General features: G+C 32.8%; 3 protein-coding genes across 3 annotated transcripts; 1 reads left to right on the top strand and 2 right to left on the bottom strand.

Annotated features, from left to right (window-relative positions):
• Positions 1-737: 737 nt before the first annotated feature.
• Positions 738-2,120, top strand: TRIADDRAFT_52654 (uncharacterized protein; the record flags this gene model as incomplete). The annotated part of the gene is made up of 4 exons (XM_002108278.1): positions 738-757; positions 917-1,043; positions 1,580-1,691; positions 2,020-2,120. 4 exons carry the CDS (start codon positions 738-740, stop codon positions 2,118-2,120), a joined length of 360 nt encoding a protein of 119 aa, XP_002108314.1.
• A 344-nt stretch (positions 2,121-2,464) lies between these two features.
• On the bottom strand, positions 2,465-5,608 carry TRIADDRAFT_63207 (expressed hypothetical protein; the record flags this gene model as incomplete). The annotated part of the gene is made up of 9 exons (XM_002108996.1): positions 2,465-2,769; positions 2,873-3,170; positions 3,271-3,463; positions 3,558-3,687; positions 3,776-3,919; positions 4,051-4,238; positions 4,752-4,815; positions 5,283-5,441; positions 5,597-5,608. The coding sequence occupies 9 exons, from the start codon at positions 5,606-5,608 to the stop codon at positions 2,617-2,619; spliced, it is 1,341 nt and encodes a 446-aa protein (XP_002109032.1). The 3' UTR covers positions 2,465-2,616.
• A 1,471-nt stretch (positions 5,609-7,079) lies between these two features.
• Positions 7,080-18,827, bottom strand: TRIADDRAFT_52656 (uncharacterized protein; the record flags this gene model as incomplete). Its single annotated transcript, XM_002108997.1, has 50 exons — positions 7,080-7,207; positions 7,348-7,503; positions 7,596-7,671; positions 8,070-8,153; positions 8,235-8,303; positions 8,390-8,465; positions 8,664-8,788; positions 8,875-9,079; positions 9,355-9,494; positions 9,604-9,717; positions 9,941-10,031; positions 10,110-10,174; positions 10,239-10,313; positions 10,407-10,485; positions 10,567-10,649; positions 10,716-10,763; positions 10,832-10,918; positions 11,001-11,092; positions 11,185-11,369; positions 11,452-11,501; positions 11,561-11,701; positions 11,852-11,960; positions 12,046-12,135; positions 12,231-12,308; positions 12,426-12,532; positions 12,663-12,719; positions 12,860-13,046; positions 13,260-13,305; positions 13,378-13,450; positions 13,672-13,760; positions 13,864-13,952; positions 14,036-14,106; positions 14,221-14,290; positions 14,401-14,486; positions 14,594-14,620; positions 14,758-14,939; positions 15,046-15,106; positions 15,195-15,241; positions 15,315-15,351; positions 15,417-15,482; positions 15,591-15,663; positions 15,761-15,850; positions 15,963-16,387; positions 16,466-16,599; positions 16,733-16,812; positions 16,958-17,028; positions 17,209-17,312; positions 17,555-17,657; positions 17,962-18,027; positions 18,738-18,827. 50 exons carry the CDS (start codon positions 18,825-18,827, stop codon positions 7,080-7,082), a joined length of 4,977 nt encoding a protein of 1,658 aa, XP_002109033.1.
• Positions 18,828-19,050: the final 223 nt, after the last annotated feature.

Consider the following 19,050-nt stretch of genomic DNA (forward strand, 5'->3'; position numbering starts at 1 on the left):
TTTAGACCTATTAGCAAGATCTCATCAGGAAAGCAACTCGAAAACTAATTCTAATTCATTATATATAATTAAAATTAAATGAATGATGTTGGCTGAAAGCGTAAATTTCACAACACGGTTGAATGCATAAGCCTGATGCAGGCCTAATACCTCTATCTTTTCCTTCAAATGGCTACCCTTTGTGGCATATAGCCATGTAGTAGCTCTGTCTGCAAGGTTTTAAGCAAGAAAACCGCTACGAGAATAAAAGCTGGATGATTAGTGTTAGTTTAAAGCTGTTGACGGAACATGAATTGAAGTTTACCGAGAAGTCTCTGCTTTAAGGTTTAGTAGAAGTCCTCTAGCTTCTGCAGGCTGTTTTCGATCGCATGCTCCCATCCTGTACCAGTACGCTTATACCGCTCATTCATCCTACCCGTAGTAGCTAGTGAATGTATATTACCCTTCTCTAGCGTTTCAGCACTACTATCCCGTATGTATACATTAGTACCTGCTACCGCGCAGGTACATTTCAATCTGGATAGTCTTGCAGATTGTTGTCCATTTATCCACTTTATTATCATTTTAGCTACAGGATAGCAGGGGAAAATCGATATAAATATCAATATGATGGCGATAGCCAGCCGTATTTAGCATAAGAGTTCCCTTAGATCAACTTATACCTTTTGTTATTATAGTAGATCATATTTAATGACAGTAATTTTGATACATCAGTGCATTACAATTAATTATTATCCATGAGCAACGACGATACGAGGTAAGTAAAGAAACATTTCCAACAAGGATGTATTTCGCTCAGATGACATATATATATATATAGATATCAATTATAAGGGCGAAATAGAATTATTGGTGTTGCCATGATAGTAATTTATTTTATCAGCCTGTTTTTTTTTTCTATTTAACGTTGCTACAGTGAAAGGAAAGAGCTCCAATCGCAGTTTAATCGGTTTACACAACAATACAATTTCTTACATCGAGCAATTGTTGAAAAAGAACGAAACATCGCTCAACTTCTACAGGAGATTGATTTAGTCAACGAGGTAATAATATTACACACTTAATGTTTAAGCAATGCTATTAGTGATAAGGCATCTTAACTGAAGGATGGCTATCAGTTAACTCTTGTTTTAATTATTACCTAAAATTATCATGGAGAAGCCAATTGACATAGTGCATGATTTTATTATCATGCAATGGATCGAAAATCTTCAAGCCCATCAGGGCTATGAAGTTATATTATTATTATTATTTATATACTCTTGGTTATCATAGTAATTGAATACATATGAAGTTATTAGAAAATGATATAGATATTATATCGATAAAGAGTGCAGTAAGCTGTACAGTAAATAGTGATAAAACAATTCTATATTAACTTTAGTTAACGGACTAAAAATGAAACGCCTTCTTGGATAGGATAATCAGAATCTAGTAATTGAACACGTATGAAGTCATTAGAAAATGATATAGATATTGTATCGATAAAGAATGCAGTAAGATGTACAGTAAATAGTGATAAAATAATTCTATATTAACTTTAGTTAACGGACTAAAAATGAAATGCCTTCTTGGATAGGATAATCAGAATCTAACGGCTAAGAAGCAATGGCTGAGTCAAGGCAGGGATTTAGAAAGAGAAGCGAGAAACATTGCGGCAGAAATAGATGGCGATTATTTAAAGTCTAAAGGTATCATATAGCATTTTAGCCTCGCTTTTACTTCTGTATTGACATGTACGAATTTAGTAAGTACAATATTTAGAAAGTTATAACGTAGATTGTCGAAATTGCAATTAAAAAGCGAATCAGATGACTATACAGTTTCCATTTCATAGTTTATTGATTCAGTAATATCTTACTCATCTATAATTCTACAGTTTTTATTGCTGGGATCCATCAACTGACCTAGTAATCGCATATTAGTGTAACTGGCTAATTAAATTATTAACGGGGTATATTCGTTATGCTTTCTCGGGCCACATTAATAATGTAAGTAAATTATTTCATTTTCTTATAGACGTTATGGAAGAATTAAATCGTACCAAAACAGTTTTAACGCTGGAATCGAATATACTGATGGATAAATTACGACTGCAATTGAAATCACAAAATACCTAAGAAAAATACTACTGTGAATTATGCATTGTATTATAACCTTGCTACGTATGTCATTGCTACAACCTATAATTCATGCAAAATGGTACGTAGTCTTGTAATTTATTGAACAATAAAGAATATTCTCTTAATAACTTGTATCAAAATGAATGGGTCATTGCCCCTTCCACGAATTGAATAGTAATCCTCCGCTTATATCAGGGACTTCTTCTTGAAGTCCTTGCTCATACATATAGTGATAAACTATTAATTATTAATTGTTAGAACATGTTGGTATTTTTTTATCACATGCTAACTAAGACCAAAACTTTAGGCACAATCTTTAAATCATTTGCAAATTGATTCGGTATTTATTTAGCTCAAAATAAATGTATACAACAACGCTATTTTGCATAATACAATGCAATACAAGGATCGAATACAGTCCATTAACCTCATTCGTTTGAGTAAGTCTGCGCTATAATTCGTTGATAGAAACGATCCTTGATAAATTGTTGAGCTACTTAAATATTTTTCCCTGATTGAATTTTCTGCCACCGAAATCTCCTTCCCATAACAAATACTCGTTAATCAGCTTTTTGTCGTCTGACTTGTCAACATCCAGTTTAACGAATTCGTAAGAAGGAGCATCGATATTCCAATCTTCGTCGAGCTTCGCATTACAAATATTTAAAATACATTACGTTACAATAATGTAAGCTAAAACACAAAATTGTAACTCCTATTAAGATCGTATTTTATCGTAAGTAACTTACATTAAAGATTAATTCTTGTCCGCGCATTATCCAGATTCCTGAAATAGTGCTATCACCGTCTTTACCGAAAATGCAGACACTGCCAAACGCATGCTTCTTCAACTTTTCTATTCTTTGAAACATACCGCTAACTAAATTGCAAGACATAAATATCTTCTTGAGATCTTCTGGATATTTATATTCCCCCTTCCAAATTGAGAACCCTTCTTTGTCGAAATTTTCCCAAAAGTACGGAATCGCAACTTTTTCTGTGTCCTCGTTGGAATAAACTCGTTTGAAAGCATCAAGTACGAAGGCACTAGATAAGTATCAACATACGTTAATTACACCATTTCAAAACTTTTCGTCATATTGAAGTGATAATTTAGGCAGAGAAAAAATAAAAAGTATTATGATACCTTTTAGCAAGATTGGCAAAAGGATCAGGTTTCTTTGATTCTTTTGGTTTTTCGTCATCATCATCTGCTTGTGGCTTGGGTTTTGGTTTCGCGGCCTTTGTCTCCTCTTTCTGCTTTTTCTCTTTTTTTTGGTCCTTCTTATCTTTTCCTTGGTCCTTCTTGTCTTTTCCTTGGAGCTCTGCAAATCTTTTAGCTATGTAGTTTCGACGTTATTTTATGTAAGATAAAGAGTACGATTAAACAAGCAGAACTATTATCAGGGAGTCAAATTACGTATAATAGACTACCATCAAATTGTGCCATTTTTTCACAGAACTTGAATTCTCCAATCACGTTACGGAATTGAGGTTGATTTACAAGCGTAGTAAACCATCGGTTAACGTTGGGGTAAGGTGCTCTAAATGCAGGATCAAGGACCTACCAGTGTATAGCATATAACAATCAATTAGCGGTGTGTCCATTTTGTTTTTACTCGTTCTAAACATAAATGATGTTTCTAAATAACCTGTTTAAACAAGTGATACAGATTGCACGCCAAAGAGATATCAGCCAAGGTTACTCTTTCTCCGACCAAGAAAGTCCTTGTGGACAAGTCATTGTTGAGGACCTTTAAAATAGATGAGATCACTTCCTTGGCTTTTTCGGTATTCTAAAGAGATAAATCAAAAGTTGCTATTCAGCAAGATAGCATGAAATCTATAGACTTTATTTCATCATTAAAAGGTAGAGAGATGTTATTTTTTAATATAGCAGTCTCTAGCACACAACTACAACGATTACTTGAGTTAAATGATTACTGATATGAAGTGAACTACTAAGACTTGCCTGTTTATTATACTGCATTATCCCGTAAGTTGGAAAAACCCAAGAGCAAGCATGAGGCAAAACTTCATTGTCAGCTAGGCTTATATACTGCATAATTTTGGCAGCATCGGTTTTGGTTTTGCCATGTAGTTGTGCATTTGAAACTAGAATATACAAAATTGTTTCAATTTTTGGAATTATATACGAACATAACTTTTTAAAAAAGGACCCATCATCATGATCTACTTGAAATTTCGTTCCATGTCAAGATAAATCACTTTCCAATTATAGAGTTGTTGAGAAATTGAACTTGTACTACCATTGCCCTGCATCTGTAATGGCATTACTCGTATTAAGGAGAGGCTGTTACAGTAAAGTATGAACCTGGCAAACATGGCCAATACTGTACTAGCTCTTTATCAAAAGGTAAGTAGGTTAAGACGTTAACAAGCATCTGTTTAATTCAATTTAAATCTCCCTGGAATTGTCTTATTGAGGTCTATACAGCAGCATGAATAGTACAGCATGAATAGTACAGCACGAATAGTACAGTACAAAGTAAGTAAATAACAAAGTCCTATTAGGGGGTAATTCAAAAGTAGTCGCTGAAAGTAACAAATCCTATCAAGCTGATCGGTGAGAGATCGAATCGATCAAGTTGAATACTGTACACATACCATAGTAGGCAATAGCGTTAGTTTCGTAAATGCAAGTTCCATCTGAGCCTTCGAATGCAGGTACCTACGCAATGTATTTTAAGTTCAATGATTAGAAATGTTAAAGAATCGATTAATATGAAGTTGTAGATGACTGCTGTAATAGTAGCTCATTAATTCCATAGTTGCAGTGTAAAATATTGAATCATTATTGAGTATCAATACTATACGTCCATAGTGCTCGATGTCGCATCAATATCAGAAAATACTAAAGTAGAATAGCACTGAGGCATACATCTACAGAGATACTCGTATCATTTCTTTCAACTATCCCAACAAATTACAGTATATTACGATCTATAAAGATATACAGTAGGTCCAATGGGATAAGCACATGCGTCATTTGATCACCGTCTTGGGAGACGAGATTCGAGAGATGCAGACAGAATGAACTATGGCCTTTACGTAGCCGTATAGGCAGTTATCCAAATTATTCTTTCATTTTTGTATCTACACTATATCCCTAACTCTAAAATCATTTAATTGAACTACCTTTCCTAGGGGAAACTTTTCCAAGAATCCAGCGCTCTTATTAGTCTCGCCAAGGACAAATTCTGTAGGTTCGGAAATCACCTTGATATCTGTATTGCTGTATTGGGCAGCAACAAGAATTTTGTATGCACGGAAATTATCCGGATAGGTGTACAAAACCTATAAATATGATATAAACAGAAATTAATTTACACTCACTAGTATGCTGTACTGTATACTAAAATGTTAGGTAGTTGAAAAAAATAACAGTTTAATAGAATAATTTGCAGATGTAGACGATAATATCATGATTGGAGTCGTAGTTGAAAACTTACACCGGACGCCATTGTGATTTATCAGAAAAGGATCGTACATGCGCAAACATACGTGACAAATACTTTTGCTTGGCTATCCACTGACAGCCATGTAAGCGAATAGAACAGTTTGTACCAGTTTGATAGGACTGTACAGAACAGAGGTGTAAAAAGTATAGCCTACGGCATAACAGATATACTGTACAGCATAATAATCCCTAGTAAACGCTATATTCTGTACACGTATTACTTGTATTGAGCAAGACCGTCGTTACTTTCTTTTTACCTGTATGGGGCCTAACAACCACTTATTTATACTTTACTATGAGAGGATTCAGCTAACGATGGACCGTAGAATATATATAGTAAATCATTATTAAATTACCGTACTCACTTCTTTTTCTCTAACATAAATTATAACTACATCAGAGTTAAGAATAAAATTTTTCAACGTGGAGTCATACTCGTAGACGCAAGATATTCTAATCGCTTGGATGCTCATTGCTAACTGTATTAATTATAGATGATAAAGTAATGATGTAGACTTTAGCAAAGAGTAAAAACATACATATTTATTATCTAAGAATTGTCATCTCAGGTTATTATCAATAAATATCGCTACAGTTTACAACATAAACTGATTACAGACGGTGTTTTTAATCAGCATACAAAGAGTAACTGTACTATTTAATTAACAACGCGGTATGTCATTCCTAGCCATTAAAAGTAACTTTACAACTGTTTATCTCAAACCATCCAGTTATAGAGAAGATATTTTAGCAGAATATTTCTCTTGAGTTGCATAGTCTATAAATTGTTAAATCCTATAGCATTTTGCCAAGTATTCGCATTCATCAAATTAGATGAAATGTAATATTGCATGAAAACAAGATTGCCAAACTTGTATACTACCGTATGTATTTGTGACTGAGAACTTTGAATCTGCTATTGCTAAACTTAGAGTATCGGCATTATGATAGATAGTACATAAATTTAAAGCGTTGTTCACTTTATCTGACGTACATACTGTATAATATATATTTAACCTTAAAGAGCAATTAATCGAATAAATAATGGAATATATCTTTTATCATTTCATTCACCAGCGCAACAATTACTTTTTAAAAGACATCATTTGTCATAAGACAGATACATATAATAATTTCTTGAGATATTTAAGACGCTATAGTATTTACATTATTATATTATAATAACTACATTTAATATTTATAGTGGATATTAACATTCACAGGTTAATAAAGGAATATTCTTATTAATTCGTGAGTATTCTGTTGTGGTATTAGCCGTTCAATTTTAATAAATTTAAATCGTCAAACTCCATGTCGACTAAAATTTCTTAAGATTACATACTGTAATATCAATTTAAAGTCAAAACATACGTTTATGATTTTTTCTGCATAAATCCATACAAAGGCTAGCAGGTTAAGTCATATGATGACAATATATACTGTCATTAATTTTTTTTTACATTTGGTACTGCACTTTATTCATAGTCCATATTGTCTTTGTTAGAAGAGATCATCTTAATAACCGGTAAAACTCGAAGCACCGTCTCTGCAGGTGGATTTCCACCAAATTTCATAAAAAGGGATAATAAATCAGATGGATATCCTAGAAATAAAAACCGTTTATTTTAGATTCATAAAAAATAAACTAATTAAACCAAATTAGCATATAAATCAATTAATTTTAAAAAATACATATAAAGAATGAATCAAAAAGATAAAATTGCAGGATAGACTTAGGTATACCTCCATCTTCATTTATGCCAAAAATCTGGTATGCTGGCGGTACGTCATACAACTGAAGAAAGCTAGCTAAATGCTCCAAGGTGCCTAAGTTGGCCGTTATCAGCTTAGCGCCATCTTTCACGTATTCTAAAAATGTATCGGGCTCTTTAAAAGTACCTATAAAAACATATTTGCACATTATGAAACACATAAAGCTAGCAATTAAAATATACGAATTCATAATTATATAATAACTTCATTTTACTAACCTGTAATATCATCCAACATGTAGCACGAAACGTAAGATTTTATGTACTCTAATAGTTCGTTGCTTATCAATGTTTCCTAAGACAAAATCATAGTCCATAAGATTTATTACACTCTAGTTAACGTAAATTTTATAAAATAATATTAGCTAAAAATACCGTAACGGATTGCTTTATCCACATTTCATAGAAGGATATCATGAGATTTAATTCTACGAAATTCAACGGATTATATATTTTAGCACTTAGTTCGTGCAGTATATGATATATTGTCATGCATATGGTTATGATTTCGGTTTTTTCTTCTTTTACACATTCAAAAAGTAACGATGAAAATAATGCCTTTAAATGATATTCTTGATCCTGTGAAAAGTCATTTATACAATATCTAGCTAACATTTAATCTTGAATTTCAATTAGCTATTACTTATTAGATCTAAATCAAGGGCATAATAAAAAGGAGTTCACTTATCATACAGTATCATTCTTAGTATTATTGCATAGAAATTCCGCAAAAGCCAACAGGTTTTTATTGGAAGTTAAAGACTTTATCTTGTTTATCTGTATAATAAGTGAAATTTAAACACAATTTATCAGTTTTATGGTTATAAAAGCAGCGGTAAAGGAGATTGAAAATATTACTTTTGATGGTTGACAAAATAAGCTTTCTTTTTCAATGGAGAAATCTCGTGCCAATGCATTTTGTAAGCCCTGCAATGTGAAGCAACGATTATGAAAATTAACAGTTGATAACTGCGATAAATGAACTGTATTAAAAATATCTAAGATCTGCCTACCTTTGGATCAGACTTGTAATTGAGAAACCCAGCCCGTCTTTTAACAAAGACAGTACCATGATTATCTAGTAATGCTCTAAAAGGAGATAGAAATTGCACCGTAAGATATATTTAATGTTTTAAGCTACTATGTACGGTATGCACTCTACGGTACTTTTGCAATTTCGAATCATTTTCTAATTCTAGTCTAATTGGCCAATATCGAGGTCCTTCGATATTTATCTGAAAAGCAAAGAAAGTTAGTCAGTGATCTAGGGCGAATAGTGGCACTTACTTTAAAAGGCATTTAAATGAGTACTGATGACAACTATTGGTCTTTACTTGTTCGATTAGGTGTAACTCAGGAAGCAGACATGGGGTGGTTAAATTCAGCTTACATCGTTGATAGTTTTCAGTAGCCTTATGTACAAATAAGATGAAATCGTGTTCAGTTTATATAAAATAACATAGATGGAGCTCAGATATATTACACAAGGCGATCATACTTTCAGTGTGACTGATATCGGTACGTATACTGGGTCTCCATCGTCAATATTTCGTGTAACCATAATTCGTGGTTGTGAGGCTAACGCATAAAGATGACGAAGTGCTTGAAGATGGTATTTATTGTCACAGCTGTTGGCTGGAAAATAGGGATAGAGAGAAGCTACCAAATATGCTACAGATTCATTTGTTGTATTTAACGTGTATCTAAGATATGGAAAACATCAATGGCTTGTTTAGTCTCAAACATAACGACATACTGTACACATTTCGAACAGTGAATAGTTCCAATACCGCGAAATCATAAAAATTACAATACTTATTTCGACTGAAGTACCGTACTGCATATTGACTAAAATTATTTACGGTAAAGAATAAGTAAGTTATGGCGCCTGGACACTGTTATATCATTCCAAACTTTATAAAGAATCAGTCTATGATTTATCTATCGCCATTAAAATATGATTGAATTCAGTACGTACCGTCCTCCACCAAGAAATAATAATCCTATAGACATATGTATCGCCATGTGTCTACCGTAGTTGATTTCGGTCGATCCTAATTGAGAATGTAATTTTCGTAATGTCTTTAAAACCGTCAAATTGCCTGTGCCAGACATAACCTGAATATCAAGTCATAAAATCGTTTAGAAAAGATTGGACTTTGTGCGAAATGCCATTTCAAAAAGCAAAGATGTCACTAATTGTATGGCAAAAATTTATCAAGTTTACCATAGCCAGCGCTAAGCATATAGTCCCAAGACACATTTCTATCGTACACTTTCCAGCCTCTTCAGATATCCTCGGATTTTGTTGTAATTTTATTACAAAGTTCAGATAATGTGTCTAATTCAATGCATAAATATAACATTAATTTCAATCAGCGTCATTGATAGCGTCAACTTTTATACGATAAGCAATTCTTGCCATCTCATGAAACACAAGGGCTACTAAAGCAATTTTAGTAAAATAGCAACTTTTGGCAGAGTTAGTTTTCATAGAATGTTCATTAAAATATATCTGAACGTATTCGCGAAATGAGCTATAAAATATATTACATATGCTTTACCAAAGTAGAGAATGCTTCTGCGTTAGCAGATCCTGCAAATCGAAATCCAATAGCCATACAAGCTCCAGCAGTAATATATAGCTTAACTTGACTGATCATATTTATAACCAAGATTAAATTTAGTTTATAACAATGATCATAAAGGTCTATCTTAAAAATAGTTACACACCTTAATAACTCGTAATCTAATGTTTTATCAACCTTCACATTAGAAAAGCCGTGCTCTTGTGCGATCTATTATATTCAGAAAATTTAATGAGATAAGATAAGGAAGATAAGTTGTTCATACTAGCCTTACCGGCGGTATTTGATTTTCAACCCAAGCTGTTGTTGGAAGGATCGAATCCCACATGATCAAATACCTACTCCAGGTCTGATTTACGCGTGATATTATTAAAATGAAAGCTGTAGAACCTAGGCGACTCGAATCACTAATTGCTATGGAACTGATCTATATTGCCTTTACCTTTAAGAGCAAGAAATCTGGTCGACTGGCCTCTAGCAAGGTTTGAGTTTTGGGAGCAATAAACCAATCGGCAATGGATCTATATACAATACCGAGATAAATTGTGTTTACGAAGGAGATGACTAACGATAGTGAACAATTTTCAAGCAAGTACTTTTACCGATTGTTTGTCTTCAAAAACATGAGACCAAGACTTAAAATTGCTCCCGGCGCTGTTACGTTCACGTTGATATTTACACCCTCCTGCCGTTAAAATTGAAACCTTGATATGGAATCATTTTAGCAAATTATTGTTATTCCAGATTTTACCTTAATAAGATAGCTTGACGGCGAAGATTTTTCATCGATAGCGCGTTTCTGAAAAGAACATTATGATCGTTATATGCTTATTGCTAAAAGTTTCACATTATTATGTAGTATCATACAGTGACATCTTTATTTCCGCCAACAATATAGTTGTATAAATAATCCGATATTGTCAAATCAGATAATCCAGGAGAACAATCACCACGCTAGTAAACAAAGAAAATGCCATGTCAACTACATAGTTAATGCGAAGCATTTGCACGATGTATAAATTTAAAAATATCTTACACCCAATGTGATCATTCCGAGAGCTATTCCAGCAGCAACTGAATAGGATTCTCTATCAGTACAATTATCCATCTCTGGACCTGGTCCACGCCCTATCAAGAAGACAGTTTAAGTTCGTAATTTCTTAATAGCTTTCATTTACTTATTTATGATAAAGAAAATCACACTGAAAGTTAGAGCAGACCTATTTCTATTAGGAGCATCTTGACCATACTTCTGTGTAGGGATCCTTCATATAGTAAACCGATACCAATCAACGATGCAATTTGAACGTCTTGTGAGATATTTAACTCCGCTGAAGTAGGTGGGAGAAGGGCTCGGATATGAACACTGAGCATTTTAGTGACAGCCAAATCCATCGTTCCACGTCTGTAGTAAGATTAGAGTTTTATAACATCAAATGACTAAACAATATTATAGTTCGATTGAGTTTTAATATTATATTACTTACTTTGCGGCAGCTATACCTAGTAATAAGCCAATGCTAATCATCGAATGTCCCTAAAAAGTAATTGTGTTGTTATATTTTGTATTTACAAAATAGATAAAGTTACTCTTACCATTGATAAATAGTCATGAATACTCGTAGCTTTTAAGTTAGATAAGTGCCCACTTAGTCCCAGAGCCATAAGAAAACCGGCATGTTCATTTGTTGATTGTTCGTTTTGAGGTTTATTGTAAACAATCCATGTTGAGTCGATCTGAAATAATCATAAAATAAAGCCAGTGTGTAATATCGTAGACGTAAAAATGATCATAAGGTAGAAGTTATAATCCATAGCATATTCCAAAAACATACATTAAACAATTGATTTACAGGCAAGCGCAAATATTAAAACTGAAATTGTTACCTGTGAGAGACCAGGCATAATGCTTATACCAGCAGCTACTCCGTTATGAAAAAGTGGCCAGTCAGTTAAACCTGGATAGTTACTCATTTCCAACTTAATGATCGCATTTCTAAAAGAAATAATTCTCTATTACGAAATTTATATGTTATGGGTTGCGCTCTAGATTATCTTAATCACATCGGTAGTTTATTTACTTTGGAGGAATTCGACCAGTTAAATTTAGAGACGGAATTGATACAACTTCAGCGACGATAGGGGAAGACTTGAAAAGAGTCAGCATACCCCTAATAAACATTTACAGCATACTCGTAGATAAGACTTTCAAATCTTTAATAGTATCAATAGTTTCTATGTGATAAAAATAAAATTTTTGAGTAACCTTCCAACTGGTAGTGCCATAGTTCTTTGACTGATGGTGTACAACCATTCTTCTTGTTGTTCAATGTACTCATGATCGCTAAATTAATATTTTTATAATCTTCAATCAATATACATAAAATATAAATGAATTTAAGATTTAAATAGATGACGCAACAGTAAACTAATAAGTAATCAACGGTAAATGGACATTAACCTAGATTCAGGTTTTCTAGCTACCGACACTGGTACTGGTTTTGATGATCTCAATAATCTGCCGACCTCCCTGAGCCTAAGATCTTTGCCGAAGATAAGGTTCGTTACCTGCCATATAGTTGTTATGATGATAAAATATTAGTGACAATTCGAGGCTACTGCTGGGTTGTACGTTACTAATAAGGAATAAAGCGAATATATAACTTTTGCTATTATACAAAATCAGATAAAAGTCTACCTTGTTGGATACAGAAGTACTTTCGTCAACATCTTCTTCTAATATTTCATTTGTAGCCTATTTTAAGCGTAATAAACGTTAAGATTTTGCCAAATTTAATATCAAAACTAGCAAAGATTAAATAACATCACACTCGTAGGTCAATAGTGTTGACTTATCGTAATGTGATTATTTAAGATATTTTTGCCCATCCTAACTTTCGTTTGGTCATCGCTGAAGCGTTGTCTATTACTACGAAGTTTAGTTTGTCCTATTAAATCTTGTCTATTAATAAGTTCATATGCTAATTTTGGCCAACTTCCAGATGGATTACGGCGACAATCATTTAAAATTTGATGAAGGATTATCTGTACGCCAAATGTTAGCGAATGCAATTTCCACGATCTAAAGTCTTTAAATTTTGATTAAATATTACTTTTATTAGTATTGTACAGTATAAAAATATTACTTGATATCTAGATACAAACCATATGCGACAAGCAGCATTAAGCATTGTTCGGAAATCGTGTTCCCACTTTGCAAGTAGAGAATACGGAAAATAAATTCAAGTCAATGACAAAAATGTAACATGAAATGGTCTTCTAGTTTGCAGCTTACATGTAAACATCAGATGAATTCAAAATTTGATCGCGGTTGTTTATATCTATCGTGAAAGAAAGCAGTGAATATAGTTTTGGGGCAATAGATCTTACAATACATTACGAAATGCATATACCAAATATGTAGTATTCATAACGGAAAATAGGCTCAGCAATAGCTTCTTCATTGCCAGTAAATTTGGTACAGATCTTTAAAATAATAAAAAATTTGTTTATATCTGTAATCTCTAATTAACTAAAAGCTACCAAATTCTCGAAACCTTTCCAATCAATTCTAATCGACTGCAAATCCTGGGTATGTAATATAATTTCGTATCTTGCTATAAATTTTAAGAAAAATCTTAGAATCATATTGAGAGAAGTACGGTATATACAAACACGTTTGATGAATTAATTTTACGAGCAATTACCTTCAATCGACGGAAACACTGGATCATCCAATTTCTGACATTGATGGGATACGACGTAATATAAGACGGCATTGTTTGTGATAACCGCTCTATTAATCAAATGCAGTAACAATAAGAAGGTTTACTCATTACTATCCAGTACACGAACAAAGCATTGTCATTTTACAACTTTGAAATAATTGATAATCCCACCTGTAGGTACTACTTCCTGTAAGTTGTAAGTAAATAATTTAGGGAAGTCGCGGCGGTAGTAATCAAGATAAAATTTTGCGTCTAAAATACTAATGTAACAGAATTATAAGTAGTTTTAGAAGTTATTTATACCAACTTTAAAATAAAATTTATTGATAAGACACTTGATTACCTGGCACAGAAGTACAAGAATTGAGCTAATGGATAAAGTGAAGTAGCTGCAGTACTATCTAATTTAAATTCCTAAGGTATCGGATATCAAAACAACATACTTAGGTAGGTGAACGACCAGCATTACCGTTACCATTAACGACGAAAAACATAAATGATATGATAGATATGATTTATAAAACTAACCTCATAGATCAGATGGAGAGAAAATAAAATAGAGGGCAAATGCTGATAACCGATCCAGTTCTTATCAGGTCTACGATTCCGATGGATTTGTTAAGTAAGTTTTTTGAAATTTTAAATTTAAAATAGTATTGACATAAAAACTTAATTGCCCCTAAATGTCTAAATATATCAGTAACTAACTTGATACACTTTGTTACTATAACGTCAAGCAGATCTTCTTTGGTATATCGAGCATGAATTGGTGTTTGGAGGACCGCTGACCATATCTAATAAAGAATTTTTGGATTATAAAACTGCAATCTAATTTCAAAAAGCACCTTAGAAAAAGATGATTTAATTCAAGTTATCAATATATTAGATAAGAACGACTTACATCAGTTCCAATCCTAGTGCCAGTGCCCTGTAAGGTTGTCATCCAATTCAGGCATGAAATTTATCAGTTATTAAAAAAAACCAATGTCGTATTTATGTGAGCATATCAATATACATATGTCAATCGAATCTTAATTAATAGTGTATATTGCGCACTGTACTTACGCTTACTTCTTCTAGAGAGCCTTTTTCAGATATAAGCCATAATAGAAATCTTACAAATACTTCCAGACTACATTCGATATTGTCATAAGATTTGTTGACAGATGCTTTCAAGTACTGAGCTAGTATTGTAAATCCAATTTCTTCCGGTAGTAATTGATGCAAAGCAGCTAAGGACGATTTAACTGCGAGATTTTATCAAAAATGTAAAACGATTTTTAATTTGTTGACTACGATCTGCTTCAGATCTCCTGTATTATCGCTACGATATGTACAATAGCACGCTCTCACCGATAACATTCGATGGCAGCTTCAATAAAGGTATACGGAACATTTTCCCGTAGTTATTAGTCTATACAAAAGATATAATACATTAGTACTAGATTACACGAACTAAAACTTCGTACTACCGTATCATAAATTGCATTCATTATTCATACCACTATAAGTGTATCAAACGCCCATTGATATAGGAACTGAATCGATCCTGTACATATTGTTAAATCAGTTATTAATTCTAAGAATCAGCAGAATGTAGTATTCGTAATATTTCGTCATACCTGGAATTTTCCAGAGATCGAAGTTCAGCTGACAAATCTAGCGGAATCGAGTAGTCAATTAGGACAATGTCAGATAAAACTAACTGAACTTGTGAAATCTACCTGTAGAAGGCCGTTATAAAAGTAACCATTTGATGCATTATCTAAAACAGCAATTATACCAGTTTCCTATATAAAAATAACGTCGATGAGTTACTTATACCATCAATACCGTTTAGCTACTGCATTGTGTACATAAAGTGCAATCTGTAAATCCATACGTAGGCAAGCATTTACCGTCATGCATGCGACATCCTTGCTCTCTATTGTTAGCTTATATTCAAAATTCATATCATGATATTGATAAACTCTAGAGAATAGAAAAGGTGGGGTTAAAATTACGAATTGAAACTAACTGATCATTCAATATTTAATGACAGTAATCATTTTAACGTCGCTAAATGTACCTTAGCTGATCTCCTACAAGACAGTAAAAATATTTTCTGCCGTAGAAATCAGTAGCGAAGAAAGCTTTCTTCGCAACCGAAGCCAAGCAGCTAAAAAAATTTGATTTCAAACAACAACTATATTAATATGTATTTTTTAAGGCCACTGATAGTATAATGAACTAACAGTTAATTTATTACTAATACATCATTTAATACACACATGTCTTCTTCCCATATTTTAGATAAACATATTTCCGATAGTACAGGTTGTAGAGGCTCAGTACTATATATATTTGTTTTGACGAAAGAAAAATCTCGACCTTGGCGATTTAGTGAAAGTTGAATACTGGACGCGGTTGGCGTTTGGTGTCCGATGGTCGGATGCTGTTGCAAACGGTTTATATCGTCCCTGCCCTGTAGAGGATGAACTTGTTGAGCAGGCATGTGTGGTATTAGCGTAGAAACTGGCGTGTTTCGATGATGCGAAATTATACTAGAATTGACAGGTGGAGGAGTATAACTTCGAAAAGGTGATAGGGCTGCGGAATGATGGAGATTCTGTGATTTTGTCGTAAGATTATGCAGTCGCTGATCGGTAAAATTAACGGACGCTAATGGGTCTGTGTTGAAGGAATCAGATGTATTCTATACAACAATAACGAAGATAAATATAATTACATACTATATATAAATTTAAAGAAAGGCAGAATTACACGCGCTAACCTCAGTTTTTAATTTTCGTGGTTGCCAAAGAGAATGCTTATTTCTATTTTTATCAAAAATAAGAATGAACTCAGGTTCTCTTATGGTGGTGACGACTTGATATTCAGGACCATAAAAATATTTTGATTCACCGCCTAAACAATAAGAGAATCATCAATAAATTTAAATTACTTAATTTTTTAGCCAGAAAAAATTTATGAAATACACTTGTACAAAAATATAAAGTTAATACAGGGCATTGTGATAGCTGCAAAAAAGTTAGCTTACTTTCAAGATTGATGAATACCGGATGAGGTTCGTCGATTGGATTTGAGATCGTGTACAACTCGGGTATTCGTTTACCATGTCTATGATATAGTACAATAGCCAGATGTATTTGCATTATTATAATACGGAAAGGTTAAATTGGATAGTGAATAATTTTAGCACTCGAGCTACAGAATGATGTATGGCTAAGACTAAAGATATTGAAATAAACAGTATCTATATTACTTTTCATATTCTGATTCTGTAAATCGTCTTTGTATTAAAAGGCCGGTGGATATATTCCAAACGTGTTGTACCTATTTAAGTGTTGAAGATTAATGCTTTAAATTGTAAATTGATGTACAGAAACGAATTATAAAATACCAAATTGGACAATTCACAAAGACCTTACGTAAAATAAATACTATCAGCTGCATAAGCTACGGTAAATCGATAAAGTTTCTGTCAGTTTTTATAAAGTTCCACAGAGTACTTACCGGAAAAGGCGTTGAGCTGGTAAAGAAAGATCCATCCTCTGCGTAAAAACTTATAAAGTTTTGCTCAATAATGCATAATTTTTGATTTTTAGCCCCATGATGACCTAAAGAGAAGTCATTCAATAATCGTTTTAGCTATAATGATACAGTTCATCAAGTATGATCGCAGTTAAGATAGAAATTTTTCATTTAACTGCAATATATAACGTTTATAGTGATAAAGTACAGCTATTCATACGTTTTGTATTTGTGTCTTCTGAAAAGGTACACCAAAGCACCTATTGAATATAAAATAGTCAAAGTATCAAATGTAATAAATTTAGCATACTTAAAGATAGCGTCTTACTGACGTCGATTATTGGCGTTTCCACGGTAAAAGTTTTGACGATTTTGTTCGTATCGCCTATGCCACTAAAGCTTAGGACAACAGTCTTATCGCATACATAGATCTAATACAAGTATATAATAAATTTCGTGACCACATTGCAATATATTTGCTGAAGAGCTTTAATTTGATAAGATCACACTGGGATGACCTAATAAATTTTCTTCTTGATTTAGCATCATAGTATTTTATTTTAACTACTATTATATGCAGCTTTAATATTTGCATAATTCTTTCTTTTAATATTGCTTCTAAATACATACGTGTCTGTAATATGTGCGCACATGATGATATTTTTAACATTACAAACGCTATTCTCATAAACATATTCATTAAATTAATAAGATTAGATTATATCGATGACGTACTTCCTTCTCTGTAGCTACATTCCCTCCATCTTGGTCGTCTGCGTAACATGTAACTTTCCAAAAATCCTAAATGAGCGTTGTATATTGATAAATTGACTTTACTGTATATATAATATTAGACTATGGAACTATCATAAAAAAAATTATCATGGTTTATGGTAGCCAATGAATCTATTTCCATAGCTAAGATCGAAAACAAATAACTTGTAAATTCCGATTAACAGTAGATTTTATGGATATTTTGATGGGTTAAAATGACCTTCACTGCTTGTGACTGGTTCAGTTGAAATTTGTGCACATTTACTTGAATAGTACTGTAACGTACACGAATGTGGTTTGAATTATAATAACTCAGATTGATCGTTTGCAAATAATGGGTTAGAAACTCTGAGATTCTAGATAGAGCTATAGGGTTCAATTATATTATTGGGTATAAAAGTCATTCGCCGTACGCATGCTGTGCCCATAAAATTTATTATACGAGTATGAAACTATAGTACGCAAATATTTTACTAATCTGCAAACTTTTACAGAAAGATGAAAGATTTTTTCAGCACTGTACAGTATTACATTCAAGTCTTTCGATAGCTATATTCATTACTTTCTGGACAGTGTCCGAATATTGCAAAAGTACATATCAATATTGAATCGGTATACTACAAGAACAAATGCAGATGCAAACATACACGTACATTATCTTATGCAAGTGATGAATGATATGTTAAAAATAGTATCTATCTACACTATATATACGTCATATTTATTTTGGTAGAAACCTTCTGTTCTTGGTGACCGTTTTCATCGTTTTTACCAAGCGGATGTCGATCTCGATAGTAAATCTTTCCATTTGGTATAAAGTCTTCCATCCTCGTTAATTCAAGCACAAAGGTCTATTTGTAATGGGGTATTTCTCTGTTCGAGATTTAAGAAAGTAGACAACAGAAAATAGCTTATTAGTGGATTAGCATTAGCGCAATGTCAATATGCTATAAATGAAATCTTGCAGATAGAGCTTGCAGTATAATAGAAAAATAGGAAGTCTAACCAGAGCATAGAGTACCATTACTGTATCTATCAGTATACAATACT

This window comes from Trichoplax adhaerens, genomic scaffold (assembly GCF_000150275.1).
Source record: "Trichoplax adhaerens TRIADscaffold_1 genomic scaffold, whole genome shotgun sequence".
NCBI lineage: Eukaryota > Metazoa > Placozoa > Uniplacotomia > Trichoplacea > Trichoplacidae > Trichoplax > Trichoplax adhaerens.